General features: G+C 35.0%; 1 protein-coding gene across 1 annotated transcript; it reads right to left on the reverse strand.

Moving 5' to 3' along the window:
* Nucleotides 1-6540: 6540 nt before the first annotated feature.
* LOC140817889 (uncharacterized) lies at nt 6541-7500 on the reverse strand. The gene has a single exon (XM_073177684.1). It carries the CDS (start codon nt 7498-7500, stop codon nt 6541-6543), a length of 960 nt encoding a protein of 319 aa, XP_073033785.1.
* Between the last annotated feature and the right edge of the window lie 6063 nt (nt 7501-13563).

Genomic DNA, 13563 nt, shown 5'->3' on the forward strand with positions numbered 1-13563 from the left:
TACAAAGCCCTTTCCAGAACCATTGTATGAGAAGCATCAGGAAACAATGTGATTAAAGTTTATGGATAGTTGGTTCTAGGGCAAGTGAGAGATTTTTAGAGTAGATGCCCTGTAAACAAACGATTGGCTATGTAATTTATTGACTCAGTTGTAATTAACATTCTTTATTTTAATATAATTCACATTTCATGGTTTTCATTTTGTTTTATCTGTATACCCATGTAATCGACATAAATAAATACATTCATTATACGTTAATACAAATGAATCGTAATTCAATTTTAAAACTCATTTGTAAACACTGTACATTATAAATTTGTTCCTGGTTGATTTAGCAGTCTAAAAACAAGGATAAATGCCACTTGAGCTTGAGACTAGCTTCTGTGATGTTATGTACTATATTTCATGGTAAGGGAATATAGATGTCCAATCATGTAGATGGACAATTTTATGATGATTTTACCGAACAACCCTCCCTTAGACTTTTCAAGTAATTATCATTTATCGAGAAAAAAAGTATGTGGTTATGATTGTACATCATTAGTCCTTGCAACCCGAGAAAACATTGAGGCTCTACATACTAGGATTTTTCTTTGACTCGTTTTTCAAGTTCGCGAGGGTTACGAGGTGGCGAGGTTAGGTACAATTGCGACATATGTAGGAGAATGTGCATAGTAGTCATGAAACCACCGCTCACTTACAAGTGTGGATATCCTATGTGATCTAATGAAGTATTAGCACATGAAATCTCTGGCCAGAGTATCAGATGTATGGGATCAGGATTCTCTAGTTGTGCATGGGATGACACTATGAATATTTCATGAACACATCAAATATCTATCGAATCTAATATACAATTGTCGATGAACTAATGGTTGCAGATTCTATTTGGACATATGAGATGAAGAAACTGTAATGTACGTTAATCATAACCGATTGGTTCTTGCAGGTACTATCAGTGATCCCTAGGGAATCATGGGAGGATGCTCGCTTTTATCATGATTCGATGGTTTTAATTAAAAAATTATTTCTAACATTCTCATTATCAAATGTGGGTACATAGAATGGGGCAAATAATGGTAAGCCCTAAAGGACAATGTCCCGAATTACAAAGAGTTTGGAACCCACGGCTAGCTGTATCCCTAGACCATTGATGGTCACAAAACACTGGATCATTTGTTACCGTTGAGACAATAAATTCAATGAGTTGAATTTATAAAAATTATGAGATAGTAAATTAAAGGAGTTGAATTTATGATAACTAAAATTTGGAGAGAATAAATTCAAGAAGTTGAATTTATGAAAATTGATAGTTTAAAATATTAAAATCAAAAGGTGAGTTTATGAAAGATTAAATTAAATGTAATGAGCGTATGTATAATAGAATTGCAGTAGTACAAGTTCAACATGCTAATTAATTAAAGCCCTTAATGGACTTTGATATATTAATTAATTAAACTTGAAACGTCTACTATTTAAAATATTACTATTTCTTTTTTTTGTAAACTAAATCTAAAAAAATATCTTTTTATGCATGCATGCAATAACAAATGTAAATCACACATTTTAAATTAAAGTATTCCACTATCCGTAAAAATACTGCAGTTAAACATAAGACAAATGGTCAACCCTAGACTGTCGTGTTAAAAAATTCAAAATTGAAAAATGAAAAAAATCCTGAAATACCATCAATGGTAAAAACGAAAGTGTATGAAAATATCAACGATCTCTCCTAACTCGAAAACATATGTGCGGAAAAGTATGGTCATCGGGTTAGCTTGCACACATCCAGCCCCGCCTACTCAGTTTTTGGCGCCTCCAATCTACTCATCAATATGCTCACCTGGATCATTCACACCTAGTAAGTCTAAAGACTCAACGCACCTGAATCTTGATAACAAATACATATACATAACATGTGTCACGCCCCGAGTTGGAAGCGTCGTCGACATCTGGCATTGTTTAGCAATTACATTGAAAACAATAAAGCCTCGTATCAAATCAACAAGTCTTTTTCATAAATAGAATGGTGTCTTACAATGAAAAAAGAATAAACTTTTATATCAGAGTTTGCAGAAGCTAAACAAAAAAAGAGGAGTACAATTCTCGATTCCTGATCTCGAAATCTGATCACCATCCCCAGAACGCTTCTTGCTCCTCCTTGTTTACTTGCTCTTCATTTTTATCTGAAATTTGTAAGGGGTGAATGTTTTGGGAAACACTCAGCAATTGAAGGTCGATCGATTCCAAGATACATATAAAACTTAGTTTTCTTAAAACGTCCTTTTAACAGACTTTCTAAAGTTAATATTCTTAATTTATCATGAGAGAAACGAATCGAATAAATGACAGAATTTATCAGATGATTCAGAGCAATTAAGAAACAGATCAAATCAAACGGACACGACACTGCTACTCATCTCATTTCCATGGTCAAATTGTCCCCAATATGTTAGTCCTCCAAGGGTTGAGGCCAGAACATGGTTTTATACCCACCAATGGGGGCCAGAACAGAACATGGTTTTATACGCACCAATGGGGCCAGAACAGAACTAAAAGTCTCGTCCCATTTCAAATTCAAATCGTAAAAATGCAAACAAAATTCAAAAGTAACAGACAGAACTTTTCAGATTTTCAGATTTCAGAGTTTTCATACAGACACTGCGGAACCAAGAATTTCGATGCATAAAAGAGAACACATAACCGATCGAAATTTTAAAAGAAACATAATAATTTTTTCGAAAAAAGGGACACACCTTCATTTATGTCGCATTATTTATTTCAAAGTTTAAAAATACAACAAAATATTTAACAAAAGCCCACTTACAGATTTTTGTAGTAAATTTCTTGTCGAAAATCGAGCAGCACTTCGACGTAACCTTGGCAAATGTTGTCTTTGATCGTGCAGCACTTAGACTCAGGATTGCAACTCTGGTCAACACAAAATTCCCTTCTTCTTCTTTGCTTTGCTTGGCCGAAACTTGGAGAGGTTTGAATAGGGTGAGGACCGAATTTTTTATGCTTATTTTGGATCACATTTCCTTCAACCTTGATGTCTTATTTATAGGAAATTTTTGGTCCTTTATCCTCCCCCATGGCCGAACTCTTGTTCCCCAAGAAAGGATTTATCGTGCTCATAATGGTGGTCAAAGGCATGCCAAGCATCAAGAGTCATTCTTTGCATAATAAAGATGTCCTAGCCCTTAGCTCCTCTCGCAGCTCCTTCATGAGTTAATGCAAATGTTATTTCCTGCACATTTAACTTGTCCAAACTCTTGGCTCAACTTATAGCTCCTTTTTTGGTCTTGTTAGGACAAGCTTGGTTGAGCTTCTTTGAGCTGAATGATCGAGTCCTTGAGCTGGGGTTTTACTGCTCCCATGACAATACTTCGACGGATGTGGTTACTTGCAGCTTGAGTTCTTGTAGAATTATTCTTTGAGCTTTGAAGCTATTTTCTCGAGTTAAGTTTGATTAAAATCTAAGTTAAAATTTAAGTTATGTATTTGGAACGGAAATTTTTGAGCTTAGTTTGAGTTAAACTTCAAGTTTGTATTACTTACTTGATTTGCTTTGGATCGAAAAATCTCTGGTTCTCACATCCTTCCCTCCTTATTGAAAGTTTCGTCCTCGAAACTTGCATTAGCTCGATCTTTCGAACAGATGAGGGTATTGTGCTCGTATTTTCTCCTTGAGCTCCCAGGTGGCCTCCCTTTCAGTATGATTTGATCACTGTACCTTGACATAAGGTATTGTTCGGTGCCTCAACATTTGGTCTTTTGTGTCCACTATCGAATAGGGACTTCTTCGTATTTGAGTTCTTCATTGAGGTTTCCTTCAATCATCAGTGGTGCAACTTTGAGTACGTTACTAGGGTCTGAGACATATTTTCTCAGCTATGAGATGTTGAAAAAATTATGTATCCTGGACATGTCTGGTGGTAACGCCACTCGGTAAGCTAAGGGTCCTACCTTCTCCAGTATTTCGAACGGTCCCACATACCTTGGATTTAGCTTTCTGGATTTACTGAACCGAACTACTCCCTTCATAGGAGAGACCTTGACGTAAGCCTTTTCGCCAATCTCCAATTCTAACGGTCTTCTCTTCAAATCTGCCCAGCTCTTTTGTCCATCTTGGGCTGCTTTGAGTCTTTCCTTGATTATGACCACTTTTCCACGGTTAATTGAAAAAGTTCTGGTCCAGTAACAGCTTTTTCTCCGACTTCGTCCCAATATAGAGGCGACCTACACTTTCTACCATACAAAGCTTCATACGGAGCCATCTCGATGCTGCTGTGATAGCTGTTGTTATAGGCGAATTCTATCAGAGGTAACTATTCACTCCAATTTCCAGAAAAATAGAGTGCACATTCCCATGTGCCCTCAGCATATTCTCGAGGGTTTGATTTGTCCTTTCAGTTTGGCCATCAGTCTGAGGATAATAGGCCGTGCTGAGAGTAACCTTGGTCCCCATAGCCTTCTAGAAACTTTTCCAAAATCTTGATACAAATCTTGGATCTCGATCTGTCAGACAGTATACTTGTCGGGACTCCGTGTAGCCTTACTATGTTGTCCATATACAAGGTAGCAAGCTTATCCAGGTTGTAAGTCATCCGCACCGGTAAGAAATGTGCAGACTTAGTCAATCTATCAACGATTACCCATATTCCATCATGACCTTGTCTTGATTTTGGTAGCCCGACTACAAAGTCCATGGAGATATTATCCTACTTCCATGTTGGTATTTCCAATGGCTGTAAAAGTCCTCCAGGCTGTTGATGTTCTGCCTTGACTTGTTGACAGGTAAGGCACTTGGAAACAAAGACAGTCACGTATTTCTTCATTCCGTTCCACCAGTAATTATTTTTAAGTCTCTGTACATTTTAGTACTCCCTGGATGTACATAAAATCTCGATTCATGTGCCTCGTTCATTACCTATTCTCGAATTCAATCGACGTTTGGCACATACAATCATCCTTTCATCCAGAGTATCGTATTTTCATCAATTTGAAATTCTGGAACTTTTCCTTCTTGGATTTGTTCTTTAATTTTAAAAATGGAGGTGTCTTGACTCTGCTTCAATTTGATGGTCTCTCGGAGACCTGGTTGTACTGATAGTGAAGATAAGTTCACCTTCCCAGGGTTCCTCCGGCACAACGCATCTGCCACTTTATTTGCCTTACCCGAATGGTAATTGATTGACAAATCATAGTCTTTGAGAAGTTCCATCCGTCTTCTTTGCCTCATGTTTAATTCTTTTTGGGTAAAAATGTACTTGAGGCTCTGGGGATCAGTAAAAACTTCGTATTTTACTCCATAAAGATAGTGCCTCCAGATTTTAAGTGCAAATACTATTGCGGCTAACTCCAAGTCATGAGTGGGGTAATTCTGATCATATGGTTTTAGTTGTCGTGAGGCATAAGCAATTACCTGACCCTCTTGCATAAGCACACATCCTAATCCTCCCTTTAAAGCGTCACTGTATATAGTGAAATTCTTACCATCCTTGGGAAGAAATAATACTGGTGTGGATGCGAGTTTTGTCTTCAGGATTTCAAAACTTCTTTCACACGCTTAATCCCAAATAAATTTCGAATTTTTCTGAGTAAGTTTGGTGAGTGAAATGGCTATCGAAGAAAATCCTTCCACAAATTTTCTTTAGTAGCCAGCTAAACCCAAAAAACTCCTTACTTCAGTCACTGTTCTTGGTTGTGGCCAATCCTTGATTGCTTCCACCTTCTTACGGTCTACTAACACCCCTAATCAGAAATTACATGACCTAGGAACGCCACACTTTTTAACCAAAATTCACATTTCTTGAATTTGACGTATAGTTCTGTTTCTCACAGTGTCTGCAAAGTGAGACGCAGATGTTCTCTGTGTTCTTCTTCACTTGGTGAGTACAGAAGGATATCATCTATGAAAACAACCACAAATTTGTCGAGGTGTGGTTTGAACACTCGATTCATCAGGTCCATAAATGCTGCATGAGCATTTTTTAGGCCAAAAGGAATTACTGTGAATTCGTAATGTCCATACCTTGTCCTAAAAGCAGTTTTAGGGATATCCTCAGTTTTGACTTTCAGCTGGTCATAGCTAGATCTTAGATCGAGTTTTGAGAAACTTTGGCTCCTTTTAACTGATCAAAAAGATCGTCAATTCTCGTGAGTGGATACTTATTCTTTATGGTTATCTTGTTTAACTCCCGGTAATCAATACATAGCCTCATGCTTCCGTCCTTTTTCTTTAAAAAGAGCACTGGTGCTCCCAACGGGGATGCACTAGGGAGGACCTGCTTCTTATCCAGTAATTCCTGAAGTTGCTCCTTTAATTCCTTTAATTCAGCTGGAGTGCCTTTGAGATTGGTGCAGCACCAGGGACCAAATTGATTTCAAATTCTACTTCTCTATCGGGTATCTCTCCCGGTAATTCCTCGGGGAAAACATCTGGAAATTCTTGAACAATTGGAATATCTTCTAGCCTTGGGACTTCTTCCTCTTTGACTTCATTGATTACTGCCAGATAAATCTCTTCACCTCCTTTTATGGCCTTCCCGACTTGTGAGGCAGATAGTAGAGATTTTCGTTCTTTGGATTTCCGTGGTATATGACTTCCTCCATAGTTGGAGTCTGAAGTTTGATGTCTTTCCTCTGGCAATCTACTATGGCATGGTTTTTAGCTAACCAGTCCATTCCAAGAATGACGTCAAACTCAATCATGTTGAGTTGGATTAGTTCTGCCTCAAAATCCTGTCTATTGATACAAATTTGAAATTTTCGATACACTTTGCGGGTTTCAATTATTTTACTGGCAGGTGTTGCCACTCTTAACGGTTCACTAAGAATATCATGCTCAAGTTTAAGCTTCTTAGCAAATCTTTTAGACACAAATGAATGTGTGGCACCACAATCAAACAAAGTATATGCAGGGATTTTATTGAGTAAGATGGTACTTGCCACCACTTCGTTGGTATTATCAGCTTCCTCTTGGGTTATTGCGTAAACCCGAGCATTAGTCTTGTTTTCATGTTGTTTACTGGACCCCGACCCTTTGTCCTTGTTGTCTAGACAATCTTTAATTCTATGAGCCACCTTTCCGCATTTAAAACAAGTGCCTATCTTCCGATAACATTCTCCAACATGCTTCTGTCGACATGTGTCGCACCACTTTCCTTCGGTGTTGCCAGCACCGTTAAAATTTCCTCTTGGAGGTCCACTTGAATGATTCGGCTTCTTAAATTTGGGACCATTTTGAGTAGTTTGGTTGACCAACGGTCTCTTATTCCTGTTTTCATCTTCACGACTCTTAATATCTGTTTCCGCACTCATTGCCGCGCCCATCAAATCAGAAAAGTTGTTTGGTTTGAACACCGCCAAAGCCGATTGAATCCGGTTGTTCAATCCTCTCTTAAAACGATGCATCTTCAAGGTTTCATCAGATATAATTGTTGGGACGTAGGTTCCCAGATTATTAAACCTAGAGGTATATTCCAGTACTGTCATATCCGGCGTCTATCTGAAATTTTCAAATTCATTCAGCTTCTGCAGACGAAATTTGGCTGGATAGTATTGTTTCAAAAACTCTCTCTTAAAAATCTACCATGTGATATCTTCCACTTCGGCTAGAGATTGTGACACGGTTTCCACCATTTTCGTGCTCTGTCTTCAAGAAACAGTGTTACAACCTCTATTCTCAATTCTTCAGGCACTTCAAGTAGGTGTAATTGCTATTCGACGTTTTTGAGCCAGTTATGACTGACTTCTGGGTCTGGGTTCCAATCGAAAGTTGGAACTCGATTTCTTCTCAAAGATTCATAATGGTATTTAATCCCACGCGGTTGTGGTTCTTGAGGTGGTTGAATAGCATTAGCCAATGGGTTCACGAATTCTTGCAACGTCGCTGCTACGATAGTAGCTATCGCCATCATATCTTCTTGACTGAGATTTACTCTCGGAGGTGGTGGTGGGTTTTCATCTTGGTTAGCGCCACAAGGGTTACGGTTGTTTCAGGGTGGTCTGCCTGCCATTTCTTATAAACATGTATTTTATTAATTTGTTTGCCACCATATTTAATCGAAAAAAATAATTTCATTAAATTGTAGAGATTTTTCATACAACTGATCTTTTCAAAACAAATGATTAATCAAATATTTCCAGATACAATCAAGGCCTTTTCTAGTACTCTCTCTCTACTCGTCTATTACTTCTCTGTCTCCTACTGCTTCATTAATATCTTCTTCCACAGGGTTTTCTTCCAGTTGTTCCATGAGTTCTTCCATATTGACCATCTCATTTCGTAGATGCTCGATGTAATTCTGCAATTGTGTGTTGTCGTGATCGAGGTTGTTTACTTGATCCTGTAGTTCTTGTATTGTTGATTGGCTTACTTTCTCATCAATTTCTTGTTCGTCTATTCGTTCTTCAAGACGGCGTTGCATTTTGAGGAGACTATCTTCACGGATTTCGAGCGTAAGAATTATATCCTGAGCTTTGTTCAACTCTTGCTTGGTGATCTCGTGCTGACGCTCCGACTATAGATGATAAGCAGCGTAATGTCTAACATCTTCGCGTAGTTTCTTCTCTTCCACTCTGGCCTCACGAAGATCCTCCATCATGCACACGTTATTCCCGTCTAGCTGGAAGTTATCTCTCTCGAGTTTTTGATTTTTTTGTTTCAGTGTTTTAATTTCTGACTCCTTTTCTTGAAGTTGTTTCTGAAGTTCATTTATAATGCTTTGAAAGTCCATGTTGGTTTCCTATAAGATAAAATCATTTTTATAAATAAGATACTCATCAATTTTTAAATATGCAATAATAGAAAGATAATAGAAAGTTTCAAAATAATTTGGTACACATAATATTTTCTCAGTCACAAGTTTACTACAATCCAGATACTTTATTATAACGCTAATCTAATCGAACATCTCTCCGCCGTCGCTGTCACTGTCGTCTCTGGCCACCTCCATCGGTGTTACCTCCTCTTCCTCCATGTTCTCTATAACCAAATGTAGGTAGTTGTTCTGCTTTTGAAGCCTCTCCATGGTGCCGTGGAGCTTGGAAATGTACCGATCCTGCTTGGCGTTCAACTTTTCTTGACACTGACGAGCCCTAGTAGCACGTCTGTGAGACCCCGAGACTAAAATAGCTTTGATGGCATTTTGGTAAATAAGTTGAAAAATATTCAATTTATTTTGATGTCATTTTCGTAGATAAGTTGAAAAATAATGAATTAATTTTAAGGGCAAAATGGTAATTATGTTATGGATTTTAACATAATTGTCCGAATATTAGCCAAAATGATTTGAGATTTGGATATGACGTAGAAAACTCAAAGATAAAGAAGTTTCATGTTTTGAGTTTTGGAAAATTTGATTGTTTGACTGATCCAAAGGGATATACCGAAGTTAAAATGTTAAATAGTATATATTATATTATATTATATTATTATTAATATGAGGCTTGGAATCAAAGAGGAATCTGATACGTGGCATTGTTATACCAAACTTTTCCTTAGTGGCTTTCGCACACATGGAAGTTATTGGTTTCCAGCCTATATACCATTTTCAACTCAAATTGAGCTAAGAAAAGGAGAAATTTAAACTCCAGAATAATAATGAATATAAGATTCTTGTTTGGAATTTTACGAAACATAAAAGGATTTACGAAAGATATTCCAGAGAAATTTAACAACAGAGGATTTATCGAGGGCCCAAAGAATCATAAATTCATAAAAAATCACCCATAAACGCCTTAAACGCCATTTCTCGGCTAAGCAGGCTGAAGGGCTACAACATGAATTTATTCTTCCCGGATAAACTCGAACCTTGTGTTAACTATTTCCTGGTTCATCTTCTTACCTTATGTTCTAACCAAAGATTCTTATATTACATTAGATTCCAGAAATTTAAATAAATCTTTTATTATATCAATCTGATTCCAAGTTACAAATAAATATAGATCATGTCATAGTAAGGAAAATAATTTAGCACGAATACTTTAGCCTGTCATTTAGGCTAATCACTGAAATATTTAAATTAAAAATAAAAACAAAAAATAAAACAATAAACTTACAAGGTTGTAAGCAGAACTTCAAACTTTTATTGATTTACTTCAGAAGGGTTTTGTACAAGAGAGAGTAGAGAGGGGAGCAAACTCGACCGTGTCCTTCTAAGAACACAGAAATAGCCTATATATAGATAGAAGAGCCGGACATCAAACCCCGGATTCCATCTTAAAATAAAAATAGTAAATGCTTTATTAAAGCAAAAGTAACATGGTTACAAAATTCAAAAAGTAAATAGTGATATGCACCCACTTTTTGTCATGATATGCCATGATGATGTGTTATTTCACCAACTCTTGAATAGTGAGATTCCACTTTCAACGATTTTAATCATCTTTAGTATTATCTTTAAGAGATTTCTTCAAACTTTCAAATATATCCTCAATTTGAGATAATTGAGGAATATCCTCATCTGGATCCTGTGCATCATGCATCTTCATTAGATGTATGAATTGATTATCACTGGAATCTGAAGCCATTGATTGGTCTGATTTTGAATCGGAGCATCCCATATTCTTATAAAGATCTTTTTTCATTTCATCAATGTAGATTTCTACCATCTTTTCTTTAGAATAGATCTCTGAATATTTTTGAGTCAGAATTTTAAATGGACTCATTGCATCTTTTTCTTTTTGTTGTTGATTCAACAAATCTTTCTGATATGAAGAAATTTTTTCTTCCATTTGAAGTAAGGTGTCATGACCATGAAGTTTTCCAGATACTGGATCTTCTCGTAACATTTTATCCCAAAATTTTGTAGAGCTAGTTCTCCATAGACAAGGGATACCTTCATCTGTATAACCAAATTCTGGCTGCCATTTCCAGATCCATGGAATACCGAATTCCGTGAAGAATAGACATAAAGTCTTTCCATCAATCCAATGTTCAGAAAAACTTTTTTGTAATAATTGGTGCAACATTCAACCAAGTATCGAATGGTTTTATAAAAACTTCTGGCAAAATCTTTGCTGATGGACCAAATATTTTCCACCAAATAAAAAACCAATTTGGAATAGGATAATTGAAAACATTTTCACAAATCTTAAGAAACCATGTATGTTTCCTTTTTTTCATTTTCATACAGTAAAGTTTTATTAAAACTTTCAATATAATCCCAGAAATTGAATTTAAAACTGGTTTTATGATTTTCTGAGTAAAACTCTTTTTCAACCAATGGAGATATACCCCATTCTTCAATAGATATAATCTTTTTAATAATAAACTTAGAGAAGTTATAACTTCCTTTTTGTTGAGTATTACTGAAAAAGTGAGTAATATCAACACTTTTTGTAGATATGAGAAGATTCTCATAATATCCTCGTTGCTTATAAGCACCATATACATATGATGTATTGGTAAAATATCTTTCCATAATAATCCAAGGAGTTTTTTCCCATTGGATATCTTTTTCTTCTATAAGAAGAATTAATTCTTTATGTTTTGACTCTGTATAAAGAGCTGTATCATTATCATCTTTTTGATGATATTAGCATATGATGCTGAAGACTGAGAATCAGAATTATTTTTCTGCTTTTGTTTCAAGAATTCTTGAAATTCATTATATAACTCATTCTGCTCAGTATTACTGGCTGATGACGAATTAGATAAATTCTGGGCTATTAGCCTCTGTTTACCATGTTGAGCAATAATATTAGGGGGTTTTCCCCTGCCACCTCGCCCTCTATAAGAGGACTCTCCTCTGCCTCGGGAGTTCATATCTGTAGATAAAAACATTAAGATAAATATTCTCGAGTTAAGAAATCTGGTAGATGATTATCCTCACCTTTTTTATAAATAATCTCAAAATCAAAAGGAGCTAAATGAGTCTGCCATCTAGCAAACATTTGCTTAGACACATCATGTTTAAAATCTTTATTAAACATAAATTTTGCAGTTTTGCAATCAGTTTTTATAATAAACTTTTGATTATATAAATCATCTTGAAATTTTAAAATACATCTAACAATAGCTAAGATTTCTTTTGCTACTGTGGAGTAATTTTTCTGGGCATTATTCCACTTTCCAGAATAAAATCTTATAAGATATTCTTGTTTTGTTTGAGGATCTTTTTGTTTTAAAATTCCTCCAAAACCTATATCTGAGGCATCAGTTTCTACAATTTTATCCCATAAAGGATTTGCCAGCATAAGACAAGGAAGATTTTTAACTTTATCTTTAATAATTTGAACAGCTTTAGTATGCTTCTCTGTCCAAGGTAAAGGATTTTTCTTCAGTCTATCATATAAGATAGCAGAATCTTTAGTAAGATTTTGAATATAAGGAGAAATATAATTTAAACTCCCTAAAAATCTTTGTAACTGAGTTTTATCAGTTATTATATCTGGAAATTTTGAACCAAATTCAATACTTCTTTGGATAGGAATTATTTTTCCTTTTTCAATCATATGACCAAGAAAACGAATATTAGTTTGGAATAAAATCATTTTAGATTTTGAAATAACTAAACCATTTTGAATAACAATATTTTTAAACATTTCTAAATGTTTAAAATGTGTTTCAATATCATTAGAAAATACTAAGATATCATCTATATAAACAATTATAAAATTGCTATAGTTATAAAAAATATCATTCATAATTTGTTGAAATTCTGAAGGGGCATTTTTAAGGCCAAATGGCATTACTGTCCATTCATAATGTCCTATTGGAACATTAAAAGCAGTTTTATATCTATCAGATTCTTGTATTTGAATCTGCCAAAATCCTGATTTTAAATCAAATTTGGAAAATATAATTGCATGAACTAATCTGTCTAATAAATCTTTTTTATTAGGAATAGGATGTCTAATCCATTTCAAAACCTTATTAAGAGGTTTATAATTTATAACTAATCTAGGAACTCCTCTTTCCTGCTCTGAATGTTTATTAACATAAAAAGCAGTACAAGACCAAGGAGATTGAGAAGGTTTTATTAAACCTTTATCTAACAAAGAATGAATTTCATTCTTGCATAATTCTAAATATTCAGAATTCATTTGACAAGGACGAGCCTTAGTAGGAATATTTCTCTCATCAAAAGTTTCTTCATATGGAAGAGATATAATATGCTTCTTTCTATTCCAAAAAGCATTTGGAAGATCATTACATATTTCTAATGAAAATTTATTATAAATAATTTTTATTTTTTCCTGTAATTTAGGATTCTGTAATTTTTCATCAATTGTAAGAAATTTTATTTCTTCTTTTAAAGAGTTTATTTGAAAGGTTTTTCTTTCAATCTGTTCTTGTAGCTCATTTAAAATTCTATAAACAGGTTTAGTTATAAACTGAAAAGAAATAGGATTACCTTGATAAGTTCCTATTATACCTGTTTCATCAACATGTGTTAAAGGATAAATTTGATAAATAAAAGGAAGACCAAGTATTAGTTGGCTAGAAATGTCTTTAGCTAATAAAAAACTGGTTTGAATACAGTTTTTATCTTTGCAAATATAAGCTTTAGGTAATTTATAATTTATTTCTAAAGGTTCTCCTCCTGCATG

The sequence above is a fragment of the Primulina eburnea genome, chromosome 17, assembly GCF_022965805.1.
Source record: "Primulina eburnea isolate SZY01 chromosome 17, ASM2296580v1, whole genome shotgun sequence".
NCBI lineage: Eukaryota > Viridiplantae > Streptophyta > Magnoliopsida > Lamiales > Gesneriaceae > Primulina > Primulina eburnea.